This window comes from Pseudophryne corroboree, chromosome 4, assembly GCF_028390025.1.
Source record: "Pseudophryne corroboree isolate aPseCor3 chromosome 4, aPseCor3.hap2, whole genome shotgun sequence".
Lineage (NCBI taxonomy): Eukaryota > Metazoa > Chordata > Amphibia > Anura > Myobatrachidae > Pseudophryne > Pseudophryne corroboree.
This window is the reverse complement of record NC_086447.1, coordinates 152,383,925-152,400,987: the sequence shown is the minus strand read 5'-3', so window position 1 is coordinate 152,400,987 and position 17,063 is coordinate 152,383,925. Positions and strand designations below refer to the sequence as shown.

The window sequence follows — 17,063 nt, the reverse complement described above, 5'->3', positions numbered from 1 at the left end:
ATTTTTTTTTCTTCATTTTTCATTATTATTATTATCATTAATTGATTGTAAATCGGACTAGGTAATTATGAATATGAGGCGTGGAATATATGACGGAGGTGAACGGCTGCTAATTCAGCCTTCAAAATTATAAAGAGGCATCGTTAACAAACCATAAAGATGGCCACCGTAATCGTTGTAAGGATAAGAAAGGCTAAGGAAGGCAAATGAGGCTTGAACCGCAAAAAGCGGAAGTAGGCTTGGAAAGGCGGCGCTGGAAACACCGGGCTGCGGCCGCTATAAAAGAACATAATTTGCAGCTCTGAAGTTGTCTGAGGAAGCCGCCGAGTAATCAGGCGGAGAAACGCGTAACAAAAGGGTAACGGAGTGCCGTAGTGCACAATCACACACAGCACTGACGTCAGCGAAGAGAACAGGACGATGGAAAACTCACTGACTTTCTCATCTTCCTCCAATGCTGTAAGACGCTGGCTGGTCCAGTAGGAGTTATTTAAGAGGTTTAACAACAGTACCGTGGGACCAAGGTAACTCTCCAGTAAGACTGTGTGATTAAGGAATTTCCACCTGGTTTCACATTGCTACATAGAGACTTGTGTGGATGAACTTTATCAAAAAGGGCTACTGTTTTTACAACCATACTTTCATGTGCAAAAATGAAACAATGTTTCTTCTGGCCAGCACGTAACTGACTATTTGGATTATCACAGGAAACTACGTTACTGAGCAGGAATACTGTGCAATATTATTGGAGCTTGGAAGGACCTTTTGTTTTAGGGGAATCTGAAAGGATATTTCCTCCTGATATTCCACCTCAGGAATAATTTATCCATTATATATTTATTATTATTGTTGTGTTTTTTGGTTTGTTTTATGTTGTAAATTAAAGATTACTATTTTATCTACACTGCTAATGAGTATCTATTACACTAATGATTAAGGTCTGTCCTTAAGTGATATCAGCAGCGCTCTAATTTTTGTTTCCTTTTTTTGTGACCCCATACTGCCCCACTCGATTACTGCGATCTGTAGATGAAGGACTTTTAGCAGTACCTAGAATCTACCGTAATTCATCTGGGGGTCGAGCTTTTAGTCATGCGGCTCCGACTCTATGGAACTCACTTCCCCGCACAGTGCGAGAGGCCCCAACTATAGAATCCTTCAAAAGTAGACTCAAGACTTTTCTGTTTACTCAAGCATTTCCATAGTGTCCCTTTTAATATCTTCATGCTTCTGTATTTTATGAAAATGTACTTCATTATTTTCTGTACTATATTATGCTATGTATCTGTTAAGCGCCTTGAGTCCTATTGGAGAAAGAGCGCTATATAAATAAAATTATTATTATTATTATTATTATTATTATTATCTAATGAGCTGCATTCTCATAAACATTTGTTCAGCAAAGTGACTGCTTCATTTATCTAATTGGTAAAAAAAAAGTGTCCTACAGTCTACAGCATTTTTACTAGATGCGCGTCTATGAGGAGGAGCATCCAGATGGTGCTGGCAGGGGTGCACATTTTGTTCCTTTGAATAGGATGACTCTAGTAGGAGATTGCACATTTGAGGTATATGTTTCAAGTTTAATCAGACATAAGACCCGGGAAATACACGGGTATGACCCATGTGTATCAACCCGGGAATTTCCCAAGTCTCCGTTTGAGACCCCCATTCGCACTACATCAAAAATCAGGGAAAATCCCAGGTTGGATGCATTCACACTAGAGCTGACACGGGTTGTTTCTATTCACACATAGCTAAAAACCTGGGTCAATGCGAGGTCACTGGGAAAAACCCAGGTATTCGCCATAGGTCTGAAAGGGGTATAAGTATCTGCACAGTAATTTTTTCCTCTGCAAATCCATCCTCTGAGATGCAGATCAGCCACCTGCCCACACAGGTTGGGTATGCCTTACCGCCGCCAGGGATCCTGACAATGCCAGCAAGGGGGGGGGGGGGGAGCGGGGCGAGCACAACAAGTTCTATTCCCACTCTATGGGTGTCGTGGACATAGTCCCTGCTAGTTGACATGCCGACTGTCGGCATTTAGAGGGGGGCAGGATGTAGCCATCAGTAATGTAACCGGTGGTCTTCTGACCGCTGGTCACATAACTACATCCTGCCCACACTTGTGCACCAGTAACACCCGACTTCATACATGAAAGTGCATGTTTATGTAATGAGGATACAGGGGGGATATAGGAGGGAAAGACACACACTGTACGTAGTATTTTAGGAAAAAATATTACATTAATTAAGTATATAGGGGCAGATTTTGCATAAATCGCTATTGAAGCGGAAATTGTGAGTCTCTCAAAACTGCTACTGCTAAATATCGCATTGGAAGAGCCGCCCTGAAATGGTAAAAGACGTCCACCGATGCGATCACAACTCTGCTTATGCATTTGTAGACTTGCGACCAATACGCATAAAACCGAGTACCATCGACAGTTGCAGATGACCCATGCCTGCTCATAATAATGCAGATGCAGTCGCATCAGTGCCATGTTCTTAATCGCAAGTGATTGCAGCTGACGTCAGCTATACGCCCTAAAAACGGCCATGACACTCCTGCGTTTTCCCAACCACTCCCCATAAATGCCATGTTGCCTCCCACAACGATCAAGTCCTATCAATCAAATTACAATCACATCTCACTGAGCCTGCGAATGCACCACAATAACAATGCGGCCTTCGCCCATGCACAATGCGTTCGCAGCACATGCGCAGTCTGTTGATAATCGGATGATTTGCATTTTTATAATGACCCATTCTCAATAAGGGCCATAGTTCAAAAGTAATAAAGTCAGGGTTTTTAAGTGAGGTTATGCTTACACTGGCTAAAAATGGCCCACACCTTGTGTTCCATAAGAATAGCATACAACTAGACAGATCTGCAGAGAAGAATGCACTGCTTAGCTCATTTTTGCACTTTGTAAATAAATGCATCTCCTGACTTACAGTATGGGAATTTATCCTGCAACATTCCTAAGGTATAACGCAGAACTCTAATGTGTAATAAAGTGATAAAGTTTGATTTAAAACTGTAGTACGTGTAGGAGAGAAGGGTTAACTCTGGATCTGTCAGCTTAAGAGACCCCAGCCCATATTGGCACCAGTGGAGTGGCAATGTTACCATCCTAGGGATCCCAAACATTTAAATGACCCATGTACCCATAGCTCAGAGACGTGATAGTCAAGGTGGATGGGTGGGGGAGGTTGTAGAGATACCAGACCTCTGCTGACCAGGCAGGAGCTGGTTATCTCTGTCACAAGCCTGGTGTCTCTATTATACTAGACACTTGCTAAGCTGTGAAGCATTTTCCTTTATTTGCAGGCCCAAACACATTTCTGAGAAAGGACAAATTGTGGCCAAGAGTATTTCTGGAGTGTTATACATCCTGTCCGTAATCTATGTCGCAGATCACCACCTTGGGCTAAAGTATTTTACATTTTATAAGGCATGCTACAACACTAGGCAGTTGTTTTCTTCATCTACACAATGTTACAGAGCAAATACTGTACCACAGCAAGGAAGAAAGGATGCATAATTCCCAACTGAAATGACTTACATTTATCTCCCTGATGTATCCGTTTTTTACTTTTTTATAAGCTAATTATCACTTTATCCACTCATTTCTCCCTGTGTGAATTATTACTCCCACCCAACAGTGTGCATATTGTTGTGTATCACTAATAATAGTGACATATGACCCTAGTAAAACTCTTTGGAGTCCGGGAGAGATGCAGACAACTGTGTATGCAACAAATGCAAGTGCAGTACTGTATGTCCAGACTATACAAGCGACTCTAAATATAAAATCTCAGTTGTCCCTGTAAATTCCTCAACAAACTTTGAAGTACAAAAATCCCCCAAGCGGGTGCTGGCTTTCACTTACTTGTGTTAATAGACCCAGACGTAGGGAGTAAAACGGGCTATAAAGAGACAAACTCAATGCCAAAAAGCACAAACACTGGAAATCCTACTTGTCCTAATAAGAACTTATTCCATGCATGTTCAGGCTATGACCCAAATATAATAGCCTGCGAATTGTAGGCGCTGGCGTAATTTTGGCAAGATAGACGGTAGAGCTAAAACAAAAACCAGTCTGGTTTTGCCTTAAACTATTGCCGCTTTAAATTTAGCAGCTCTTTTGGGTCAATGTGTGAAGTAGTGTTGTCCAGTATCACATATTGTTGTTTCAAAGGAGAGTATTGTTTTAAAAAAAAAATGCTATCATGCAGCAGTAAACAATATGAGGCTGTTTTTGTGGAACTGCAACTTACAGTATTTTCCTCCAGCCATGAAGATTGGCATTGGGACAGAGATTGCCATTGTACTTACTGTACGTCCACCACTTCATAGTGTCACTTGGTCCCTGTTAGGGGTAAGAGTAGCTGGGGGCAATAAGGAGCATCCAGCAGACCGCTTTAGCTGCTGTATATTGGCCACCAGTGCCTAATATATTATTATATGCTAGTCACTAGTTATTGGACGTCTGCTAATGCTGGACAACAGGGACGTTAGGCCTGCTCTTTATACTAGCCTCTGGTTACAGTGAAACAATTTCATAAATGCCGCCTTATGTTCTATGGCACAAATTCTTTTGTGCCATAAATAACTAAGCTATCTGTGTTTTCCATGATTATGTAAACATGTGACAGCCATAAAGTTATACTATGCTCCAGCAATACTGTAAATTAGATTACAGGATTTAACTAGGGTGTATTGTAATATATTGCTATTAAAAAGGACTGATTTTTGTTGTAGCAACATCAATATCAACAAGGAACAAAATGTAAAAAAAAACATACTGGAACATTGTAACAATTTTATTGTTATAGATATTTTCTGCACATATAGTAATCTGCACACAAAGATATAACAAATAAATGCAATCCTGTACATTGATATTTACAAGAAAAAAATACTGTACAAACCATGGACATATTGCACAAAGCTTGCTTTAAATATACAAAAAAGAGAGAGAGAGAGAGAGAGAGAGAGAGAGAGAGAGAGTACCTTGGCCTCTGTGCATATTATACAATATAACATTTGGAACATTGAACTTTCGCTTACAGTTACAGCACTGTCCACAACTGAAGCCACGGAGTAACTTTGGTCATTTCAGAACGCTTGCAATAATCTCAAGTTAACATATAACAGCCCTGGGGTAAAGTTTATCTCAAAGCAGCAAAGGGAGAGTCATAAAAATGAACATTTCTCTATCGTCCTAAGTGGATGCTGGGGTTCCTGAAAGGACCATGGGGAATAGCGGCTCCGCAGGAGACAGGGCACAAAAAAGTAAAGCTTTACTAGGTCAGGTGGTGTGCACTGGCTCCTCCCCCTATGACCCTCCTCCAGACTCCAGTTAGATTTTGTGCCCGAACGAGAAGGGTGCAATCTAGGTGGCTCTCCTAAAGAGCTGCTTAGAGAAAGTTTAGTTTAGGTTTTTTTCTTTACAGTGAGTCCTGCTGGCAACAGGATCACTGCAACGTGGGACTTAGGGGGAAAGTAGTAAACTCACCTGCATGCAGAGTGGATTTGCTGCTTGGCTACTGGACACCATTAGCTCCAGAGGGATCGAACACAGGCCCAGCCGTGGAGTCCGGTCCCGGAGCCGCGCCGCCGACCCCCTTGCAGATGCTGAAGCGTGAAGAGGTCCGGAAACCGGCGGCTGAAGACTCCTCAGTCTTCATAAGGTAGCGCACAGCACTGCAGCTGTGCGCCATTTTCCTCTCAGCACACTTCACTGGGCAGTCACTGAGGGTGCAGAGCGCTGGGGGGGGGCGCTCTGAGAGGCAAATATAAACCTTATACAAGGCTAAAAATACCTCACATATAGCCCATAGGGGCTATATGGAGATATTTAACCCCTGCCTGACTGGAAAAATAGCGGGAGAAGAACCCGCCGAAAAAGGGGCGGGGCCTATCTCCTCAGCACACGGCGCCATTTTCTGTCACAGCTCCGCTGGTCAGAACGGCTCCCAGGTCTCTCCCCTGCACTGCACTACAGAAACAGGGTAAAACAGAGAGGGGGGGCACATTAATGGCTATATATATATATATTAAAGCAGCTATAAGGGAGCACTTAATATAAGGATATCCCTTGTATATATAGCGCTTTGTGGTGTGTGCTGGCAGACTCTCCCTCTGTCTCCCCAAAAGGGCTAGTGGGTCCTGTCTTCATTAGAGCATTCCCTGTGAGTTTGCGGTGTGTGTCGGTACGTGGTGTCGACATGTATGAGGACGATATTGGTGTGGAGGCGGAGCAATTGCCAAATATGCAGATGTCACCCCCCAGGGGGTCGACACCAGAATGGATGCCTTTATTTGTGGAATTACGTGATGGTTTATCTTCCCTTAAACAGTCAGTTGAGGACATGAGGCGGCCGGACAATCAATTAATGCCTGTCCAGGCGCCTCAAACACCGTCAGGGGCTGTAAAACGCCCTTTGCCTCAGTCGGTCGACACAGACCCAGACACGGGCACTGATTCCAGTGACGACGGTAGAAATTCAAACGTATTTTCCAGTAGGGCCACACGTTATATGATTTTGGCAATGAAGGAGACGTTACATTTAGCTGATACTACAGATACCGTAAAACAGGGTATTATGTATGGTGTGAAAAAACTACAAACAGTTTTTCCTGAATCAGAAGAATTAAATGACGTGTGTGATGAAGCGTGGGTTGCTCCTGATAAAAAGTTGATAATTTCAAAAAAGTTATTGGCATTATACCCTTTCCCGCCAGAGGTTAGGGCGCGCTGGGAAACACCCCCTAAGGTGGACAAGGCGCTCACACGCTTATCCAAACAAGTGGCGTTACCCTCTCCTGAGACGGCCGCACTTAAGGATCCATCAGATAGAAAGATGGAAGTTATTCAAAAGAATATATACACACATGCAGGTGTTATACTACGACCAGCTATAGCAACTGCCTGGATGTGCAGTGCTGGAGTAGTTTGGTCAGAATCCCTGATTGAAAATATTGATACCCTAGATAGGGACAATGTTTTACTGTCGTTAGAACAAATAAAGGATGCATTTATCTATATGCGTGATGCACAGAGGGATATTTGCACACTGGCATCTCGGGTGAGTGCTATGTCCATTTCAGCCAGAAGAGCCTTATGGACACGACAGTGGACAGGCGATGCGGATTCAAAACGTCACATGGAGGTTTTGCCGTATAAAGGGGAGGAGTTATTTGGAGTTGGTCTATCAGACTTGGTGGCCACGGCTACTGCCGGGAAATCCACTTTTTTACCTCAAGTCACTCCCCAACAGAGAAAGGCACCGACTTTTCAACCGCAGCCTTTTCGCTCCTACAAAAATAAGAGAGCAAAGGGCTTGTCGTACCTGCCACGAGGCAGAGGAAGAGGGAAGAGACACCAACAGGCAGCTCCTTCCCAGGAACAGAAGCCCTCCCCGGCTCCTGCAAAAACCTCAGCATGACGCTGGGGCCTCTCAAGCGGACTCGGGGACAGTGGGGGGCCGTCTCAAAAATTACAGCGCGCAGTGGGCTCACTCGCAGGTAGACCCCTGGATCCTGCAGATAATATCTCAGGGGTACAGGTTGGAATTAGAGACGGATCCTCCTCATCGTTTCCTGAAGTCTGCCTTACCAACCGTCTCTTCCGAAAGGGAGAGGGTGTTGGAAGCCATTCACAAGCTGTACGCTCAGCAGGTGATAGTCAAAGTACCCCTATTACAACAAGGAAAGGGGTATTATTCCACTCTATTTGTGGTACCGAAGCCGGATGGCTCGGTAAGGCCTATTCTAAATCTGAAGTCCTTGAACCTCTACATAAAAAAGTTCAAGTTCAAGATGGAGTCACTCAGAGCAGTGATAGCGAACCTGGAAGAAGGGGACTTTATGGTATCCTTGGACATCAAGGATGCGTATCTACACGTTCCGATTTACCCCGCACACCAGGGGTACCTCAGGTTCATTGTTCAAAACTGTCACTATCAGTTTCAGACGCTGCCGTTCGGATTGTCCACGGCGCCTCGGGTCTTTACCAAGGTAATGGCCGAGATGATGATTCTTCTTCGAAGAAAAGGCGTATTAGTTATCCCATACTTGGACGATCTCCTAATAAGGGCAAGGTCCAGAGAACAGCTGGAGACAGCTTTAGCACTATCTCAAGAGGTGCTAAGACAACACGGGTGGATTCTGAATATTCCAAAATCCCATTTAATCCCGACAACTCGTCTGCTGTTCCTAGGAATGATTCTGGACACGGTTCAGAAAAAGGTTTTCCTTCCAGAGGAAAAAGCCAAGGAGTTATCCGATCTGGTCAGGAACCTCCTAAAACCAGGAAAAGTGTCAGTACATCAATGCACAAGAGTCCTGGGAAAAATGGTGGCTTCTTACGAAGCAATTCCATTCGGCAGATTCCATGCAAGAATATTCCAAAGGGATCTGTTGGACAAATGGTCAGGGTCGCATCTGCAGATGCACCTGCGAATAACCCTGTCACCAAAGACAAGGGTGTCACTTCTGTGGTGGTTGCAGAAGGCTCACCTATTAGAAGGCCGCAGATTCGGCATTCAGGATTGGATCCTGGTGACCACGGACGCCAGCCTGAGAGGCTGGGGAGCAGTCACACAAGGAAGAAACTTCCAGGGAGTATGGACGAGTCTGGAAAAGTCTCTTCACATAAACATTCTGGAACTAAGAGCAATCTACAATGCTCTAAGCCAGGCGGAACTTCTCCTGCAAGGAAAGCCGGTGTTGATTCAGTCGGACAACATCACGGCGGTCGCCCATGTAAACAGGCAGGGCGGCACAAGAAGCAGGAGTGCAATGGCAGAAGCTGCCAAGATTCTTCGCTGGGCGGAGAATCACGTGATAGCACTGTCAGCAGTGTTCATCCCGGGCGTGGACAACTGGGAAGCAGACTTCCTCAGCAGACACGATCTTCATCCGGGAGAGTGGGGTCTACATCCAGAAGTCTTCAACATGTTAATAGACCGTTGGGAAAGACCAATTGTAGACATGATGGCGTCTCGCCTCAACAAGAAACTGGACAAATATTGCGCCAGGTCAAGAGATCCACAGGCAATAGCTGTGGACGCACTGGTAACTCCTTGGGTGTACCAGTCAGTGTATGTGTTTCCTCCTCTGCCGCTCATACCAAAGGTATTGAAGATCATACGGCAAAGAAGAGTAAGAACAATACTAGTGGTTCCGGATTGGCCGAGAAGGACTTGGTATCCGGAACTTCAAGAGATGCTCACGGACGAACCGTGGCCTCTACCTCTGAGAAGGGACCTGCTACAGCAGGGTCCCTGTCTTTTTCAAGACTTACCGCGGCTGCGTTTGACGGCATGGCGGTTGAACGCCAGATCCTAAAAGGGAAAGGCATTCCAGAAGAAGTCATTCCTACCTTGATTAAGGCACGGAAGGAAGTCACCGTGAAACATTATCACCGCATTTGGCGAAAATATGTAGCGTGGTGCGAGGATCGGAAGGTTCCGACGGAGGAATTCCAACTGGGTCGTTTCCTACATTTCCTGCAATCAGGATTATCTATGGGTCTCAAATTGGGATCCATTAAGGTTCAAATTTCGGCCCTGTCAATATTCTTCCAAAAAGAATTGGCCTCTGTCCCTGAGGTCCAGACTTTTGTCAAGGGAGTACTGCATATACAGCCTCCTGTGGTGCCTCCGGTGGCACCGTGGGATCTAAATGTAGTTTTAGATTTCCTCAAATCCCATTGGTTTGAACCATTGAAAAAGGTGGATTTGAAATATCTCACATTGAAAGTGACTATGTTACTAGCCCTGGCCTCTGCCAGGAGAGTATCTGAATTGGCGGCTTTATCTTATAAAAGTCCTTATCTAATCTTCCATTCGGATAGGGCAGAACTGCGGACTCGTCCGCATTTTCTCCCTAAAGTGGTATCAGCATTTCATCTGAACCAACCTATTGTGGTGCCTGCGGCCACTAGCGACTTGGAGGACTCCAAGTTGTTGGACGTTGTCAGAGCCTTAAAAATATACATTGCAAGGACGGCTGGAGTCAGAAAATCTGACTCGCTGTTTATATTGTATGCACCCAACAAGTTGGGCGCACCTGCTTCTAAGCAGTCGATTGCTCGTTGGATTTGTAACACAATTCAACTTGCACATTCTGTGGCAGGCCTGCCACAGCCTAAAACTGTAAAAGCCCACTCCACAAGGAAGGTGGGCTCATCTTGGGCGGCTGCCCGAGGGGTCTCGGCATTACAACTCTGCCGAGCAGCTACGTGGTCGGGGGAGAACACGTTTGTAAAATTTTACAAATTTGATACCCTGGCAAAGGAGGACCTGGAGTTCTCTCATTCGGTGCTGCAGAGTCATCCGCACTCTCCCGCCCGTTTGGGAGCTTTGGTATAATCCCCATGGTCCTTTCAGGAACCCCAGCATCCACTTAGGACGATAGAGAAAATAAGAATTTACTTACCGATAATTCTATTTCTCGGAGTCCGTAGTGGATGCTGGGCGCCCATCCCAAGTGCGGATTATCTGCAATACTTGTACATAGTTATTGTTAACTAATTCGGGTTATTGTTAAGGAGCCATCTTTAAGAGGCCCTTTCTGTTGTCATACTGTTAACTGGGTTTAGATCACAAGTTGTACGGTGTGATTGGTGTGGCTGGTATGAGTCTTACCCGGGATTCAAAATGCCTCCCTTATTGTGTATGCTCGTCCGGGCACAGTACCTAACTGGAGTCTGGAGGAGGGTCATAGGGGGAGGAGCCAGTGCACACCACCTGACCTAGTAAAGCTTTACTTTTTTGTGCCCTGTCTCCTGCGGAGCCGCTATTCCCCATGGTCCTTTCAGGAACCCCAGCATCCACTACGGACTCCGAGAAATAGAATTATCGGTAAGTAAATTCTTATTTTCTATACATAGCTTAAATGCCACTATACAGTGTTACTAGTTACACATACAAAGTATTCACATAGGCAAGTGTTAAAAAGAAAAGTAGTGGCACATTAATGCCTTGTGGTATGGAATTCTTTTGGAGAGTGTAGTTGCAGAGGTTGGTGGCACTGCTTTGTGTTTGTGTAGGGCAGGGTTGGGGAACCTGTGGCCCTCTAGCTGCTGTTGAACTACACATCCCAGCATGCCCTGCAACAGCTGTAGCATGGACAAACAGCAAAACTGACGCAAGGCATGCTGGAATGTGTAGTTCAACAAAAGCTGGAGGGTTAAGGATTCCCCACCCCTGGTGTAGGGGCTTTAGCCAGGATCTCAAACAATAAAGCAATTTTGCAGTGAACAACACACAGAAGCAATTAAAATACTCAGCATCCATTTTTTTTACTCCAATGGTAACACTCTACTAAAAATGCATATATTTTTTTGCAACAGAGACAAATTATTCCTTAGAACAAGTACAGACTAGCCTAAATAGCTTCATATCATTGTTTCTGAAATAAGTCAAACTCTGTTAAATGACTGTCCTGCTTCATGCAATATTATTAAAATATACAAATTTAACAGTCCTCTGGCCTGTATAATGAGGAAAGATTTTACTGGATGACTAATGTTGCAGGGCCCTGGCTTACGCTAGGCTGTCTGGATGACTGAATAGGCCACTCGTAGAGTATATATCTTACCACACAAATATCACCTGACTAGAAGCTGTAAAGTAATGGCTGTCTTTTGCATGATAAATTCTAGCAGTAAGTGCAGCAGGACATGTGACCAAATGCACGTATCTGATGCAAATTACTCATAAACAATGTATAGTTTTCTGCATAGTTTATGCTGGAAGGGGACTGTTACTTAGGTGACCAGTTTAATGCTGTGTTAGATGACTATAAAGTGTCATCTAGTGTCGCTAGCTCAGTATGTAAAACACATGCTTGTTCCACTCTTTCAGACATGCCTCTGCAATTTATAATCCAATTTACAGCACCTAAGGCAGTGGGGCCTGAAGTAGTTCCTCCCAGGCAACACGGAGTAGATTGCATTAGCAATTAAAACCTAGAACAATTGAGCAGCTTTAATCCTTTCTCCTTACTACCTGCTCACTTCTAGTAATAAATGACTAGGTATTTTTGTCCTAAGACAATGTACTAAAAAACAAGCTTGTTTCTAGTTTATATAAACTACAATGGCAATGATAGACTTGTTGGCACTTATTATTCAAATCATGGAAGGAATACAATGGAATTATACATGATTGAGGGCGATACAAAAGTAGGCCCCATATATTTGTTTATAAGGTTCTCTGGGATAAGCTATGCTTTTACATAGATTCATATAAAAATATTTTTTTCTTTACATATTTCTAGAGTGCCACACTGCAATAACAGTGGGACAGATGTATTAAGCCTGGAGAAGTGATGAAGTGAAAGGTGATAATACACCAGCCAATCAGCTCCTAGCTATGAAGTTACAGGCTGGGTTTGAAAAATGACAGGAGCCGATTGGATGGTGCGTTATCACCTTCCACTTTATCACTTCTCCAGGCTTAATACATCTGCCCCAATGATCTTTTACTGCACCTGGCCATGTTATATATATTATTAGTTACCCCTACAGTACAGCATAAGAAATGTATTAATGAGATCTTCAAACTGAATTCTGCCATGATGACAAACACATTAATACTGTGTCTGACTGCTTTTGGTAATACGAAACTTGTCGCACACATATCTCCAATAAAAGACACTAAAGGGGTATTAATCAAAGAATGGAGAGAGATAAAGCACACACCAATCAGCTCCTGTCATTTTTCAAACACAGTAAAATGAGAGCTAGAAGCTGATTGGATAGTGCTTTATCTCTCTCTCTCCATGCTTTGAAAAACACCCTCCTAAAGGTCAAATGATTTCTACAATGAACTACAGAGCTCTTATCAGTCCGTGTGTGCAACAGATTAGCAAAAGTCATGAATTTAGGGTTTCAAAGCATGTTCGCTACAGTTTCAAACTATGGTTTGAATTGGCAATAATAATGGCACTGCCCCCAGAAAACGTCTTGGTTCTAAGTAAGCCCTGATTTGCAGGCAAAGTAACTTGGACAATCAGCAAATGTCACTGGTGGCAGCAGCTCACAGACTGGGGTGGCATGGTGTTTCACAAAAAATGGAAACCAAGCCAAATAAAGAAATCTGCAAAGTTCGGAAATATCAGGACAATCTGAGAAATTGAGTGTAATGGGAGCATTAGCCTGTTCTGAGATTAGGAAGTGGAAGGTCATATTACACAGGTTCTGCACAGAGCAGTGTGACGCTGTGACACTATACTCAGTATCACTCCTATGCAACAAGCACAACAGAAATATCATACACACCTTCACATATACATTCCTGCTTACATATAAAGTCAGATATTAGGGATCTGAAGAGAACATACAATCTCAATAGAAAAAAAAGACCTTGATTTTGACAAAAACACCATCTGCAGACCATTCCCTCACGTGCAGCCCCCCATACAGCCAGCAATATGGATTCTAGCACTAGTGTGACATTCATAGAAGACCCTAAAGGCTGAAAATAGCACTGGTGGTATCACAGACATTTCTAGATACATACTGCAAAGGCAGCTCTTATACATAACAGAAGATTGAGTCTTATTGTACTGATTATCAAAAGGTAAAGAATCTATGTGACCACAAAGAAGCTTTCATCAGAACATCTGTACATGGTGTATACACAGAGAGCGATGCTGGATGTGCAAGTACAGGTCAATGCATAGGAGAATATAACATAGAGTGAGTGCAGGTGGATGTGTAACCTGTACAGAACGCTGCATAGGAGAATATACCATACAGAGAGAAAATACTTGGACTGCATGCAACAATCCCACAGCAGCAAATCTCCCCAGGGCCCTGGCTCCAGTGTTTGGGTAGTGTGAGGAAGGTTCCAATGTGTCTCTCAGTAATTGGGGCTGTGTGAGGAAGGTTCCAGTGTGTCACTCAGTATTTGGGGCTGTGTGAGGAAGGTTCCAGTGTGTCACTCAGCATTTGGGGCTGTGTGAGGATGGTTCCAGTGTATCACTCAGTATTTGGGGCTGTGTGAGGAAGGTTCCAGTGTATCACTCAGTATTTGGGGCTGTGTGAGGAAGGTTCCAGTGTGTCACTCAGCATTTGGGGCTGTGTGAGGATGGTTCCAGTGTGTCACTCAGTATTTGGGGCTGTGTGAGGAAGGTTCCAGTGTGTCACTCAGCATTTGGGGCTGTGTGAGGATGGTCCCAGTGTGTCGCTCAGCATTTGTGGGTGAGTGAGGATTGTTCCAGTGTGTCACTCAGTGTTTGGGCTGTGTGAGGATGGTTCCAGTGTATCACTCAGTGTTTGGGCTGTGTGAGGATGGTCCCAGTGTGTCACTCAGCATTTGGGGCTGTGTGAGGATGGTCCCAGTGTGTCGCTCAGCATTTGGGACTGTGTGAGGATGGTTCCAGTGTATCACTCAGTGTGCAGGCTGTGTCAGGATGGTCCCAGTGTATCACACACAGACAGTTCATGTCCACGGTCCCATTCATTCATGGCAAAGACCAAAATGTAGCATATCTCCTTCTTGGTGCTCAACATAATGAAGCAAATTGGAGCCAGTTGCTGTCCAGCAGCGTATACTGAGCCCCCTCCCATCCCTTGGCACATAGGCCTCTGGTATACTGGAAGGGATAAGCAGAATGGTGATCTCCAGACGCTGTGGTACTACAAGTGCCAGCATGCCATGCACAATAGCCACAAGCTGCCCCAGACTCCATCAGGTGGGGGCCACAATGCCTGGCACAGTGCAGAGGAGGCCGGAGGGGCATTGAGGCCATAGTGGGCTGTCCCTCAGGGTAAGTCAGGGGATGCCCCCCGGGTCTCCTTGGCCCTCTTGCAGCTGTACAGCCACTTGATGATCCTGGCATTGCGCTCTATCACCGACGTGTTGCTGCCCCCCGCCCCCGGCAGCTGCTGCCCGCCGCCCAGCGGCTCGTCCTCCTGCAACCCCCCGGTACTGTCCTCCCCGCTCCTCCGGCTGAAGCCGCTGTCCGAGGTGGCCACACTGGCGCTGCGGATGCGGTGCTGGCCGGCGCCCTCCGAGCTCTCCTCCGGGGCAGCGGCGAACCTCTCCCGGCCCAGCTCCTCCACCACCTCGGGCTCCAGGCCGCAGTACTTGAAGAAGGTGTCGAAGTCGGATAAGGATCGGGAGTAGCGGGAGCTGATGTCGGACTGGGAGCGGTGCAGGCCGGTGCGGGAGCGGGGGTCCAGGAGCTGCGGGGCGTCCTGTGTCCGGCCCTCGCCGGCGGGGGGCGCTAGAGAGAGCAGCGGTCGCTCCTTCACGCTGCTGCCCAGGAAGAGCCTCCGTACCAGGCCGGTCCTGGCCTCCTCCGCCGCCCCCTCCCCGCGGCTCTTCTGCCGGTAGATGAGAAGGGAGTCCGGGCGCAGGAGCCGCTTGCTGCTGCCTCGCCTGACCGCCGGGATGGGGGGGACGGCAGCGGCGGCCGGGGGGGGTCCGTCCTGCTGGCTCCTTCTGCTGGAGCTGCCGCCGCTGCTGCTGCTGCTGTTCTCCGAGGCCGAGCTGCCCCCCGCACCGCGCCGGCTGCCCCCCGCACTGCTGCCTCCGCCCGCCGCCGCCTGCTGCTTGCTCTTCACGTACTTGGCCTTGTCCGCTGCCAGCCGCTCCACGGCGCTCAGGCTGCTCCGCGGCGTGCCGGTGTCTATCTGGCGGCGCAGGTAGTCGGGCCCCCGGGTGAGCAGCCTGATGGGCAGCACCGGGCTGTGGTGCTGCAGCTGGGAGATGGGCTGCATCCTCACCGCGCTCATGATCTCTGTGGGCATAGCACCTCCGGCCGCTTCCCCTCCCCGCAGACAAGCTCCGGGCTCTGCCGAGTGATGGAGCCGCTGGTGATGTGGGAGCAGGTGATGCGAGCGCTGCTGTCAGCCCGTGTCCGCGCTGTGTGTACTGTATACTGTCCGCTGCTGCTGCTGCTGTGCACTCCGTATCATTCACCTGGCTGCTCCCGCCTCCGCCAATCAGCGCGGGAGGAGGCGTGGCCAGGCGGCACACTCTCTTCCCTGCTGGGTGGCACGGTGACAGCCACAGGTCTCACCCGGCTAAGGTCACGGGTCTCCCCCTGCCAGGCACGGGGTGCAGCAGCGGCTCGTCAGCACCTGGCATCCGCAGCTTACAGTGGGAGGCAGAGGCTGTCCGTCACCCTGCTGCACTTCTTCCACTATGGATACAGTAGGACGCGGTGAGTCGGTGACAAACACGCCAGTCACTCAGACACACAGCTGTCACTTACCAACACTCTGTTTATAACAGCAATTAAACTCTGAGTACACAGACATTCTGTTTCCAGAGGAGTTTATTGTCCTTGGAATGCAAAGTATGTCCTATATTGGGTTCATATTATGTACAATACACCCCCCCCCCACACACACACACATACATACATGTAAATATAAATATCGCCGTCTCCCACCATTGAGGTTTTTGCTTAATTTCCAAGCAATCTGACTAGATTTCTTAAAAATGAAACACACATAGCTCCATGTGTGTGCCCCATAGCGACAGTGACGGTGCAAGGTTCCTCTGCGCCCTAGGCAAAACTTCTGTGCACTGGAAGACACAGGCTTGGGTGACACCCTCTGTGGGTGTCCACAAAACCCATAGAGGGAGACTATGTCCTATGGCAGGGGCGGCCAACCAGTCAGTGATAAAGAGCCAAGAAACCTTGTTAGGTACGTCAAAGAGCCGACGGCGCGCATGCAAAAATGGAATGTGGCCTTGTGCCTGCTAGACCACGCCCCTGGTATAAAATACATTGAAAAAGCCAGAACGACATAAAATAAACATTTTTAAAGTCAGATCCATTGAAAAAGCCACTTTCACATAAAATAATTGAAAAAGCCAGATTCACATAATAAACTTAAGTTCCCCTTGTGTCACTCCAGCCAACACCCTGCTGTCACTCCAGCCAGCTCCCCCATGTGTCCCTCCTGCTAGCACCCTTCTATGTCACTCCAGCCAGCTCCCCATGTGACACTCCTGCTAGCACCCTTCTATGTCACTCCAGCCAGCTCCCCATGTGTCACTACTTCCAGCACCTTCCTTCA

The 17,063-nt window shown here is 46.6% G+C and overlaps 1 protein-coding gene across 1 annotated transcript; it reads right to left on the bottom strand.

Annotated features, from left to right (window-relative positions):
- Positions 1-13,138: 13,138 nt before the first annotated feature.
- Positions 13,139-15,962, bottom strand: FAM110C (family with sequence similarity 110 member C). Its single transcript, XM_063915502.1, has one exon. It carries the CDS (start codon positions 15,780-15,782, stop codon positions 14,793-14,795), a length of 990 nt encoding a protein of 329 aa, XP_063771572.1. The 5' UTR covers positions 15,783-15,962; the 3' UTR covers positions 13,139-14,792.
- Between the last annotated feature and the right edge of the window lie 1,101 nt (positions 15,963-17,063).